Raw genomic sequence first — 13,004 nt, 5'->3', positions numbered from 1 at the left:
TCAAGGGACTCGAATAACCAAACCAATATGGAAAAAGAACAATGCTGGACAGCGCCACTTCCCAATTGCAAAACTTAGTACTAAACTACAGTAATCAAAACACTGCCACTGGCAAAAAGAGAGACATACAGATCAATGAAATAAAATTTACTGTCTATAAACAAAGTCATGCAATTATGGACAACTGATTTTCAACAAAGTTTCCAAAACAACAGGGAAAGGATAGGCTACTTAACAAATAGAGCTGGGACAACTAGATATTCACATGCAAAAGAAGGAAGTTGGACCCCTATCTCAGCATATACAAAAATTAACTGAAAATAAATTAAAGATCTAAATGTGAGAGATAAAATTATATAACCTTTGGAAGAAGACATAAGAGTAAATCTTCATAACCTTGGATTAGTCATTGCTTCCTTAGATATGGTACTAAAAGCACAAGAATCCAAAGGAAAAAGTAGATAAATTGGATTTCACCAAAATGAAAAACTGTTGTGCTTTAAAAGATACTATTATGAACATGAAAATCCAACCTTTCAAATGGGAGAAAATATTTGCAAATCATGTATCTTGTAAGGGTCTAGTATCCAGACTATATTAAGAACTATTATACCCCAACATTAAAAAGAAAAATCAATTTTAAAAATGGGTAAAGGGCTTGAATAAACAATTCTCCAAAGAAGATATAAAAATGGCCAATAAATATATGAAGAAATGCTCAACATCGCTAATCATTAGGGAAATGCAAATCAAAACTACAATGAGCTCCCACTTCACACCCACTAGGATGACTATAGTGGGGGGAAAAAGGACAATACTAATCATTGGTGAGGATGTGAAGAATTTGGAACCTTTATACATTGCTGAAGGGAATATAAAATGGTGGAACCTCTGTAGAAAATAATTCAGTAGTTCCTCAAAAATTAAACATAGTTACCCTATGACCCTACAATACCCATTCCTATTTATATGCCCCAAAGCATTGAAAACATAAGTTCACGTAAAAACTTGGCTATTAATGATCATAACAGCATTATTCATAATAGCCAAAAAGTGGAAACAATCCAATGTCTATCAGTGGATGTACAGATAAACAAAAGTGGTACAGCCATCCAACAGAATATTATTCAGTCCTAAAAAGGAATGAAGGACTGATATATGTTACAGCATGGATGATCCTGAGAACATTATGCTAAGTGAAAGAAATCAGTCACAAAAGACCACATAGTGTATGATTCCATTTATATACATTTCATATAAATGGAATGCCTATTGTCCTGAATAGGCAAATCTACAGAGGGAGAAAGTAAATTGTTTGCTAGGGGGTGGGGGTGAGGGAAGAATGAGTGACTGCTAATGGGTGGGTACAAGATTTCTTTTTGGTGTGATGAAAATGTTCCTCCCTCCATTAGGTAGTGGGACAGTTGTACCACTATATAAATATACCACTAAATTATGTACATCAAAAAGGTAAATTTTATGGTATGTTAAACATATCCCAAGAGGTGTATAAAAGTTTTTAATTGCCTCTTATGGCTAGTGGCTACAGTGTTGGACAGCACGGTTAGTCTGCTGGATTCTAAGTCATCTGGTTCTAACCCCCCAGCTCCCATGGATTCTGCCTTCAGTGGCCGATTTCTTAAGATATGAATGCTACACTCTATATTCCATGGCCCCCAGCACCAGACACCTTCATGTCTACCTAGGTTGACTGACACAAGCTCTCCTGAGTTTCTAGCCAGCTGTACTCACTGGTTCAGGAACAAGCTGATGTTTGGGTAACAGCTTTATATTCCTAGGGCTCTCCTCCGTAACAGCTAGGAACTGAGAGACTATGGCAGTGGGACACTCTCAAAGGACAGAACAAACCTCCATAGTGATTGTGTCCTGAGTTGGAACTCACCTGAATGCTGAAACTTGACAGTCAGAAAAATAATTCTTGATGCTGCTGTTTCGGAAGAGCTGGTTGAGCTGAAAGACAGGGCAACATTTCCTTGGTCAGCATCCATGGCCCATTGGCATCAGAGAATGCCAATTAATCAAAGAGCACACTTCCCCATCAATTTTTTTTTTTTTTTTTTGTCGGTCCAGTGGTTAAGAATCTGTGCTTCCACTGTAGGGGGCACGGGTTTGATCCCTGGTCGGGGAACTGAGATCCCGCATGCTGAGTGGTGTGGCCAAAAAAAAAAAAAAAACAACACGAAAATGAAAAAGAAAACACTAGTCCAGGTCCTGTTCCAGGGTATGACTTGGGCTAGCAAGTGAACCCCTCTATGGCTGTCTCTTAGTTTGTAAAATGGGAATAAGAACCTGTCTTCATGAATTGTTAAAAAAAAAAGTCACCCTCCAGATAACCAACAAGGATCTACTGTATAGCACAGGGAACTATACTCAATATTTTGTATTAACCTTTAAGGGAAGAGAATCTGAAGAAGGATATATATATATATCTGAATCGCTGTGCTGTACACCCAAAGCTAACATGATATTGTAAATCAACTATACTTCAATTTTTAAAAATGACCAGCATATATACACTACCAAATGTAAAATAGATAGCTAGTGGGAAGCAGCCGCATAGCACAGGGAGATCAGCTCAATGCTTTGTGTCCACCTAGAGGGGTGGGATAGGGAGGGTAGGAGGGAGACGCAAGAGGGAGGAGATATGGGGATATATGTATAGCTGATTCACTTTGTTATAAAGCAGAAACTAACACACCATTGTAAAGCAATTATACTCCAATAAAGATGTTAAAAAAAAATGTCCAGATTGCCAAACTGAAAAAAAAATAAATGTGCACACCAAAAAAAAAGTCACCCTCTGACTACTCAGTGTCCATAGGTCAGTCTCTACATGGGAACAGAGTGGACAAACAACCCCATTCTCACCGCATCCTCAATATTTCTCTTGTTCCGCTGGTGTTTGGGGGTGCCTGGGGCTATGTCCTGGGAATAGATTAAGTTGGTGACAGTGAAATTCAGCTGGAAGTTCTGGAAGCTGGGACTGATTGTTGGTTGGTCTGTTGGTAGATGAATTGATGGCTCCACTTCTAGAATAAAAAGAAAGTATGAAGTTTTTAACAAAGAAGTCATTGCAGCCAGTCTACTTATTCCTGGCAATGTGGACTGAGCTGGGTTTTTAGAAGTGGGCTACACTCAAAAAGAATGAAATAATGCCATTTGCAGCAACATGGATGGACCTAGAGATGATCACACTAAGCAAAGCAAGTCAGAAAGAGAAAGACAAATACCGTATGATATCACTTATATGTGGAATCTAAAATTCGATACAAATCAACATATCTATGAAACAAAACCAGACTCACAGACATAGAGAACAGATTTGTGGTTGCCAAGGGGGAGGGGGATGTGGGAGGGAGGGAATGGGAGTTTGGGATTAGCAAAGGCAAGCTATTATATATAGGATGGATAAACAAGGTCCTACTGTATAGCACAGGGAACTATATTCAATATCCTGTGACAAACCATAATGGAAAAGAATATGAAAAAGAATATATATATGTATAACTGAGTCATTTTGCTGTACAGAAGAGGTTAACACACCATTGTAAATCAACTGTACTTCAATAAAATTAAAAAAAAAAAAGTGGCCTACAGAGGACCGTTTATCTGCCTGTTCACCTTGAATCCACTCATCTGTCTGCCTGTCCAACTCTCCACCAAGCATTATGAGAGTTCACTAGGATGTGGGGAAGAGGAGCTTGGGCTTCTCTGGGGCACAGTTGGCAGGTGCAGGTGCTGACCATCTCAGTGGGCATCTATCACACACCTTTGCTGACCTAGGTTCCTAATGTGTCTTCCTGCCTCTGTTCTTTCTCCCCATCCCCAATCATTGTCCTTTTAACACCGAGAGGATGCGCTTTCTAAAGTAGAATTCTGAGTGTGTCCTGTTCCTCCACAAACCATTCCAGTGCCCAGGAAAGTCCCTGCCCACATCTTCAGCTACAGCTTTCCCATGTCTCATGTCAAGGTGTATGCTTCAGCCACACCAAACTTCTTAAAGCCTCCTCCAATGACATGTTCTTTCTATATTCTCGGTTATAGACACATGTAGCACAGCTGCCCATCTCTTTCCCCCAACTAGGTCCTGTTCTCCTTCAGATCTCAGTTTCTTCATCACTTCCTCTAGAAAACTTACCAAGAGAGAATTGTGTATCCCTTTTGGGGGTTCCCACAGACTTTAGAAATTCCCCTGTTATAGCGGTTATCACAATGTATCATCAGTGCCTATTTATCTTCATGGCGTATACATTGAATGAATGAATGAATCAACCAATGCATGACTCATAACTGCAGCCTAAGAAGGAAACACAGGATCCTTTACATTCTGGGTTAGAAAAACTGACATGTAAAATAACCATTTCCTTGGTTGCAGTCGCTGCATTTTCTCTTCCTGCATCCTGTTGGATGACACATTGCCATGAATCATCAACATGGGCTTCAGAAAGCCCCCCTTTTTCCTCTGCAGCCTCTTTCCATTTCACTGCTACCCAGAAGCCCTATCCTTCTTCATAAAACCATCTTTTCCAGCCATGAACCTATTCCCCCACTTTATCTCATACCTGTCACATGCACATCTGTCAACTGGTAGGTGGCACCCAGCCAGTAGGATGAGGCATTAAGGGTCTTGCCTAGAAACACTTGCTTCACCACGCTGGAGTCCAGATTGGAGGCGAATAATGCCTTGATGCTGACCGACATGGGATCCAACCTAGGAACAGAGACCATGGGAACTCAGCCAGCACCCAACACCAGCAGTGTCTCCTGAGTTACTGTTTTATAGAGCCAAAGACCTAAGGACAAGCACTGTGGGTATCTGACTGCCTCTTCCCCCCGGCAAGAGAAGAGACCCTGACCAAAAAGGGAAAGACTTCTAGGGGTTGGGAATAGAAGCAATAACAGTAACAATAATGAATGTCTAATGTGCACCTCTAAGAAGTGAATTCCACATTCCTTCCCCATCACTCTGGTGGAAGCTATTATTATAATTATCCCTATTTTAAAGACAAAGGAACTGAAGTTTGGTAACATTCAAAGTCAGCATCGTGTCCCATGATCCTCCCTCTCTCTAGTATAGATGTCCTAGTTCCTCTACCCATCCCTCAGAGAACTGGGTTCAAACCCAACTTTGACAGCTCTTGGGCTGTTCACTTCTCTGAGCCTCAGTCTTCCCATGTGAACACTGGGGATGAGCATTGCATTCACTTCCTGGGGGATGTTATGAGAATTAAATGAGATGATCTTGCATGAAAGTACTCAGCAGGGAGCCTGGCCACGGTAAATGGTATTATTGGACTATTATTAGCTGAAAGTTGTATTTCCCAAGAAGGAGGTGGGTGCAAGGGGTTGGTGGCTCCATGAGGTTAATCCTTTTCCTGCACCCCAAAGACATACAGAAGGAGATGGTAAGATTAGCTGTCAGGGACATGTGGAAGAGTGGGCACCATGTCAATGAACCTTCCAGTTCAAGGGTGTGCCAACAGGGGGTCAGAGCCTCAAGCCGCCAGCTCAGCCAATGCTTCCAATCTCAACTTACATCAAGTTGGTGACCAGGCAGGAGTGGAATATGTCTTGTAGCTGGCTGCCTCTGTACAGTTTTGTGACCTGGAATAAAGGGTAGGGAGAGTGAGTGAGATGGAGGTCTCTTGGGGCTGGAGGGGGCCACTGGAGCCAGTGGAGGAACAAACATAGGTCTTGAAGGAAGGGAGACCTGGGTTCCAATCCTGGCTCTGCCCTTAACTCAACTGTGTGAGCTTAGGCACAGTGCTCCCCTTTCTGAGCCTCAGTTTGCCCATCTGAGATGTGGGGAGGCAGCTAGGGTACGACCCCTGGAATCTGAAAGAACCCAGAACATGTGGGTAAAGTGAAGAGTTGAAGCCATCACTTAACAGATGTAAGTCAGACTGAGGAATGAGAGGGGCACCCAGAGCAAGGAGAGATGGGAGAGGGGAGAGAGACCCTACCTTGTCCTGGATGTCCTTCAGCAGGGCAATGTACTCTAAGGACGTGGGGTCTGGGTTGCTGAGGTTCCAGTTGATGATGTGGAAATTTAGCTGGTACTCGCTCTGGATAGATAAACTCTGGGGTGCATAGCCTGGAGCCACCAAGAGGAAGAAAAGACAGATGGAGACTCTCAGCTTTTAGGACAGAGGCATGGTGGCCTGGGGGCCCCTACCTACTGTCATAATCAACCAAAACCAGGTCCACCTGTTGGGGACTATAGGGCTTCCAAATGGAAAGTCACCCCGTAGAGGGGGAAAACAGGAATTTTATAAGGAAACTCCTAAACTGAGCTTTTCTGCTTGTGCTTATGCCGTTCCCGCTTCCTGGAATGCTCTTCCACCCTTTTCTTTTCCAGGAAAACTCCTATTTCTGCTTCAGGAGCCCACTGAGGTGGAGCTCCATGAGAGCAGGCATTCATCTATCTTGTTCTTGTCATGTTCAGTGCCTAGTACAGTTTCAGGAGGCACTCCTTGACTTGCCCCATCTCTGCACTCCCATGGCACCCTGTTAATAATAGTGTCTCTGCCTTTTTTGTGTCCTTAAGTAATATATATATTTTTTGGCCATGCCATGCCACATGTGGGATCTTAGTTCCCCAACCGGGGATCGAATCTATGCCCCCTGCAGTGGAAGCGCAGAGTCTTAAACACTGGACCGCCAGGGAAGTCCCCGTAAGTAATATTAAAAAAAAAATTTATTTTATTGAAGTATAGTTAATTTACAATGTTGTGTTAATTTCTACTGTATAGCAAAGTGATTCAGTTATACATATATATATATATTTTCATATTCTTTTCCATTATGGTTTATCACAGAATATTAAATACAGTTCCCTGTGCTATACAGTAGGACCTTGTTTATCCATTCTATATATGATAGTTTGCATCTGCTAACCCCAAATTCCCAACTCACCCCTCCCCCATGGCAACCATAAGTCTCTTCTCTGTAAGTCTGTTTGTTTCATAGATAGTTTCATTAGTGTTATATTTTAGATTCCACATATAAGTGATATCATATGGTGTTTGTCTTTCTCCTTCTGACTTACTTCACTTGTGTCCCTAAGTAATCTTTTTTTTTTTTTTCCTAAGTAATCTTGAGTTCACTTGATTATGACTTTTTCAGAGACAGAACCTGTGTATTCTATCTCCATGGCCAGAACATGGCTTGGGACAGAATGGTCACACATATGAGTCTGTTGAATGAATAAATGTGAACTGCAGTGGATCCCCAGATATTAGGGCTGAGATACACATCTTTCATTTGTTCACTCTTTCATTGGGTACTATGATGTGCCAACATACTAAGAACTGAGGATACAGTGCCACATTAAACAAACACTAATTTTATAGAATTGGATAATTAAACAAATAATTGCTGTGAAGTGATAAGTGTTGGTCTGGTGCTCAGCTAGGAACTATGAGACCGTGTTCAGCAGGGTTTCTCGTCCTCAGAACTACTGAAATTTCAGGCTGTATAATTCTCGGTGGTGAGGTTCTCCTGTGCACTGGAGGATATTAGCTACATATCTGGCCTTTATCCACTAGATTCCAGTAGCACTCTCCCCCATTATGACAATCAAAAATGTCTCCAGACATTGCTGAGTATCTCCTGGGGTGGGGTAGAATCACCCCCAGATAAGAACCACTGGCATGGATGAACCTCGCATAGAAGAACCTCTATCCCAAGAGATCCCATGGGTCAGACATTTTGGTATTGAATGAAAATTCATTACATTCATTTGGTCAAAGAATTTTGTGCTGTTTTCCTGAACTGACAGGAGAGACCCTCCCCATGGAGGTTTGGGGAGGGTGCTCCTCAAATAAAACTTTGACTGACTTGTTCAAGAGGAAATAAAATAGAACAGTGACAAGTAATGATCACTATAGGTCCAAGTTCAGCATGAACACTCACCATTGACGAAGAGGCTGTCCTTGGCCAGGGTGTAGAAGCCCATCTGGGTGGCACCACTGGTCAGCTGGTTCAGCTCCCAATAAAGCTGCTCTCTGTCCAGCCTGTGGCCCGTGGGGTCAGGGTGGTAGGTGCAGACGGCATCCATGCTGGTGGCTGCACCATCCTTCTCAGGTCTGGGGAGAGAGAGAGGTGGGGACTCAAGAGAGAGGTCTTGAAACCTCTGGGTGTGGGGCCAGAAAGAGGGAGAAGCAAATGGGAGGTCAGTGGGAAGACTGAGAAAGGGGTGGTCACCCAAAGTGGTCCTTACTGGCAAATGCTCAGGAAAAGGTCTTACTTGAGGGAGATTGGTCTGCAACCCGAGTAGAAGGGGCCCAGGCTGCTCTTCTGGAACAACGATCCAAGCTGGGGAGGTAGGAGAAGGATGAGGAACAGAAAGGACAGGGATTGGGAGAGGGGCTGGGTGGGAATCATCCCACCAGGGGTTGCTAGGACCAACATCTCACCAGGCGCTGCAGGACCATCTCGGTGGAGTTGAACATGGCTGAGCCATTGCTCATGTCTGATGAATATGGAAGGTTGGAGATGGTGAAGTTGAGTGTGAGGGTCTTCAGGTTGTGTCCCATAGCTGCAATAAGGTAGGGGGATAGATGGTTATCACTGAGGCCTGACCTGGGACTACATCAGAGTCCTGCATTCATTATAATCTGTTGTCTTCTCTTCCAGTAGCACTACCTCCCACCAATGGTGTCACCCAAGTCAAAACCAGCATATTTGCTCGGCTTCTCTTCTCTCACCTCCAATTAACCACAATTCTACTTGCAGAATGGTTCCTACATACATCCCCTCTCTCCATTCCTGTCCCAGCTTAGGTCTTATCTTCTCTGACCTGGACCAACACCCCAGCAGACTCACTGGATGCCCTGTCTAAAGGATGTTCTCTACACTGAATACTAGAAGAAATTTTCTTGAATAAAAATCTCACTACTGTCACCACTGCTCTAGTATCACCCGTGGCTACCTATGGCCTTCAGCACTAAGTTCAACTTTTTAATTAATTAATGTTTTCACCACGCGGCATGTGAGATCTTAGTTCCCCGGCCAGGGATCTAACCCATGCCCCTTGCAGTGCAAGTGTGGAGTCTTAACCACTGGACCGCCAGGGAAGTCCCTAAGTTCAACTTTTTTCGATCTGGCACTTGAAGTCCTTCTTAATCTGGTTCTTGCCAACCTTTCAGCTTAATTTATCCATCTACTCCAGGTTAAGCTTTAAGCTTCATGCAAACCAAATTCTTCTCAATTTTCCCCGTACACTGTGCTGCTTTTGACCACTGACATTTTGCTCATGGAATCCCATCTGCTAGGAAAACTTTTCATCCCCTATTTGCCTGGATGAGTCCTACTTTTTCTTAAAGACTCAGGTCATGTGAAACTTTCTCCAGAAAGCCTTTCCCTTCAAAATTGTGCTAGATGCCTCATCCCAAGACCATACCACATTATGTTATAACAGTCTGTTAGTCTCACAAGACTGGAGGCTCCATGAGGGCCAGCATCAGATTGAATTATTGGTATAATATTTGTGATCAGCACGATTGCCCTAAAATCAGAATTGCACCCCCTGGCCTCCCAGCTCCTGTGTTACAGTTGGCCAGTGGATGTGTGGGGCTGGAGAGCTTCTCTTGGGAAGGAAAAGGGGGCCCCCAATACCTGTGGTGGATTCTGGTTGCACAGGTGATGATGAAGTAGGCAGGAACATGGTAGCTGGTTCGGGAGCTATGGGAAGTGCAGTCATTAGGGAGGAACAGAGCCCCCCACAGAGTGGGAGAAGCCTCCAGGCTTACCTGGGCTCCAGAAGCCCCCAGGCTCACCTGGGCTCTAGAAACCATTCATAGGTTTACCATTAATGAGAGTGAGCGAAGGAGTGATTGTGTGAGTAGAGGGACGAGCAAACCTGTGAATGAAATGAACCCAAGAGAGTGTGAGTGGGTAAACAAGAAAGAGACTGAACAAAGAGGACAGACAGATGGAGGGGCAGAAATACAGGCAGACAGACGGGATACTTAGACGGACAGAGGAAGAATGGACAGAAGGAGGGTCAAAGAGAAGGAAAGAAGAATAAACACAAGGAAGAAAAGTTGAGAGATGAATGGAAGTGCAGAAGGAAAGAAAGACAAACAGGTGAATAGGCAGAAGGATGGTTGGTTGGATGGATGGATGGATAGATGGATGGACGGGAGGGAGGGAAGGAGGGAGGGAGGAAGGAAGAGGTCTGAGAGAAGGGATAACTAGGAGAATGGAAGAATGGAATGGGTGAAAAGATAGGTGAAGTGATCATTGGATGAGTGAATGGACAAATGTGGCCAAACCACTGAGTAGCCACCAGAGTTTGCAACTTGACACCAAGGCCCATTCTGCAGCCCCTATTAAAAGGTTTTGTTATCAGGAGGCATGGACTACAAGGTCATTATCTGACCTGAACCCTTATTTCTGTAGCGAACGCTCGTTCAAATTTCTTCCTCCGACCCAGAAGGGTGTGGAAAATTCGGAAAGCCAATACCATGGCTTCAGGTCTAAAAAGAGACAAAGGACTCAGCATCCTTCCTCCCACTGATACCCTGCCCCCACTCAGGAGACCTAGCCTGAGTTTGGGGCAAGCTCCCTTTGTCAGTGAGAAGAAAAGTTTGGCTCAAGACCATTGGAGGCTGAAATGGACAGTGGATGAAAAGATGCATACTTGTAAGAGGCTCATCTGGACCATGTTCATTATAACCTGGAAACAAAAAAGTCACACATTAAGGGGAGGCTGAGGAACAAGCCCAGATATCCCTGCCTTTGTCCATGTGGGGCATCTTTCTGGATGTCATTCCCTCTGTACCAGGTGAGCATCTATGCATCTTCTAGGATCAGACTCAAATGTCATCTCCACTATAAAGGCTTTCCTGACCTTTGGATTAGAGATGACCCTTCCTTACCCACCTCACCAGCAAGCCCCCAACAAGAGACTCTCATAATATTTATGTTCACACATTTTTGCCCCCAAATATCCATCCACCCTGCCATCTGCCCTTCCAACCTCCCTCCAATCTATCCCTACATCCAGTGAATATTTACAGAAAGCTTACAACGTGTCAGGTTCCATTTACATTTGGGGAATATACTGCCGAATCAAACAGTCTTTGCCCCACTGGAGCTTACATTAGGATAGGTTGTACATGTAGCCTGTCTGTCTCTGGTGTCGGGCACAAGGCCTGGCTTATAGTAGATGCTTGGTAAATGCTGAATGAGTGAACACAATGAAGCATATAAGTTGTGCAGCTTACAAGGGGCTGGGGGGAGTCTTTTTTTTTTTTTTTTTTAATTGTTGAAGCCTCCTTGCTGAGGCCCAGTTTTGTTTTTTTTTTTTTAATTTACTTATGGCTGTGTTGGGTCTTCGTTTCTGTGCGAGGGCTTTCTCTAGTTGTGGCAAGCGGGGGCCGCTCTTCATTGCGGTGCGCGGGCCTCTCACTATCGTGGCCTCTCTCGTTGCGGAGCACAGGCTCCAGATGCGCAGGCTCAGTAATTGTGGCTCACGGGCCCAGTTGCTCCGTGGCATGTGGGATCTTCCTGGACCAGGGCTCGAACCCGTGTCCCCTGCATTGGCAGGCGGATTCTCAACCACTGCGCCACCAGGGAAGCCCTGGGGGGAGTCTTAAACTGGCCCCTGCAGTGGCCAAGGTGAAGGGAAAAAATGTGAACTCAGAAGAACCTCAGGACCTAGATTGGTGAAAAACCTACTGTGGGTGTGGACAGTTCCCGTCCCTTCTCTGTAATTCTGTTTTCCTCTTTGCTAAAATAGGAGTCCAGGATGTCTCCTGCCCGCCTGATGGGACCAGGATGTCTCCTGCCCGCCTGATGGGGCAACGGCGATAAGAAAGTGTGAGTTGCCAAACTCTATTCCTAGGTTGGGGACAGAGAGGAGGGAAGCTGAGTAATTTCAGTCAACCTCACCACAGCTGTGCGTTGACCCTCAGAGCCCCCGTTAAGGGTCACCCTTCCAAATGCTCTTTCTTCCTGGATTCTAGGCTGATGCCCAGTGTGTCCGAAGCTTGGATCTCCTAGGTGTTCAGAGTGCCTTTCTGGCATCGGGGCCCCAACCAAGAGAGAAACCCATCCTGGTCAAAAGTGAAAAGTGGGGCTGTAGAGCACAGGAAACTCTACTTAATACTGTGTAATGGCCTATATGGGAAAAGAATCTAAAGAAAAAAAAGAGTGGAAATATGTGTATGTAAAAAAAAAAAGCAAAATTATTAGTCATTACAGTTGCAGATTTAAATAAAATGATAATGTCTTAAATTATTAAATACAAGGAAGAAATAAAAGAGGTCAGTGATTTTTTAAAAATTACCCCTAACGGTTGTAGAATTTAGAATTAGATGTTATGTCATTTGCGGGTAGTGATGGTTTTTCTTCTTCTTTTCTGGTTTGTGTGTCTTTTGTTTCTTTTTCTTGTCTGTTTGCTGTGGCTGGGACTTCCAATGCTATGTTGGGTATAGGTAGTGAGGGTGGGCATCCTTGTCTTGTTTCTGGTATTGGGGGAAGGGCTTTCAGCTTTTCACTATTGAGTGTGATGTTGCCTGTGGGTTAGTCATAGATGGGCTTGATGTGTTCTCTCTGTACCATCTTCGATGGGTTTTTTTGTTATGAATGGGTGTTGAATTTTATCAGGTGCTTTTTCTGCATCTATTGAGATGATCATGTGATTTTTATCCTTCCTTTGTTGGTGTGTTGTATTACATTGATTGATTTGTAGATGTTGGACTATCCTTGTATTCCTGGAATGGATCCCACTTAAGCATGATGTATTAAAAAAAAAGTGAGGGCTTCCCTGGTGGCACAGTGGTTAAGAATCTGCCTGCCAATGCCCTGGTCTGGGAAGATCCCACAGGCCGCAGAGCAACTGGGCCCGTGCACCACAGCTACTGAGCCTGCGCTCTGGAGCCCGCGAGCCACAATTACTGAAGCCCGCATGCCTAGAGCCCGTGTTCTGCAACAGGAGAAGCCACTGCAATGAGAAGCCCGCGCACCACAACGAA

The 13,004-nt window shown here is 44.2% G+C and overlaps 1 protein-coding gene across 1 annotated transcript in view; it reads right to left on the bottom strand.

Moving 5' to 3' along the window:
- The window catches only part of LOC132363475 (mucin-16-like), a 73,150-nt gene that overhangs the window by 6,145 nt on the left and 54,001 nt on the right, over nt 1–13,004 (bottom strand). Inside the window, exons 14-23 of the mRNA XM_059919162.1 lie at nt 10,667–10,702; nt 9,640–9,705; nt 8,439–8,560; nt 8,270–8,337; nt 7,936–8,108; nt 5,985–6,115; nt 5,558–5,625; nt 4,584–4,732; nt 2,890–3,050; nt 1,904–1,971 (exon numbers count right to left, since the gene is read on the bottom strand). Coding sequence (XP_059775145.1) covers nt 1,904–1,971; nt 2,890–3,050; nt 4,584–4,732; nt 5,558–5,625; nt 5,985–6,115; nt 7,936–8,108; nt 8,270–8,337; nt 8,439–8,560; nt 9,640–9,705; nt 10,667–10,702 — 1,042 coding nt within the window. The remainder of the gene's footprint in view (nt 1–1,903; nt 1,972–2,889; nt 3,051–4,583; nt 4,733–5,557; nt 5,626–5,984; nt 6,116–7,935; nt 8,109–8,269; nt 8,338–8,438; nt 8,561–9,639; nt 9,706–10,666; nt 10,703–13,004) is intronic.

Source organism: Balaenoptera ricei, chromosome 3, assembly GCF_028023285.1.
Source record: "Balaenoptera ricei isolate mBalRic1 chromosome 3, mBalRic1.hap2, whole genome shotgun sequence".
Lineage (NCBI taxonomy): Eukaryota > Metazoa > Chordata > Mammalia > Artiodactyla > Balaenopteridae > Balaenoptera > Balaenoptera ricei.
This window is presented reverse-complemented; position numbering and strand designations above follow the sequence as displayed.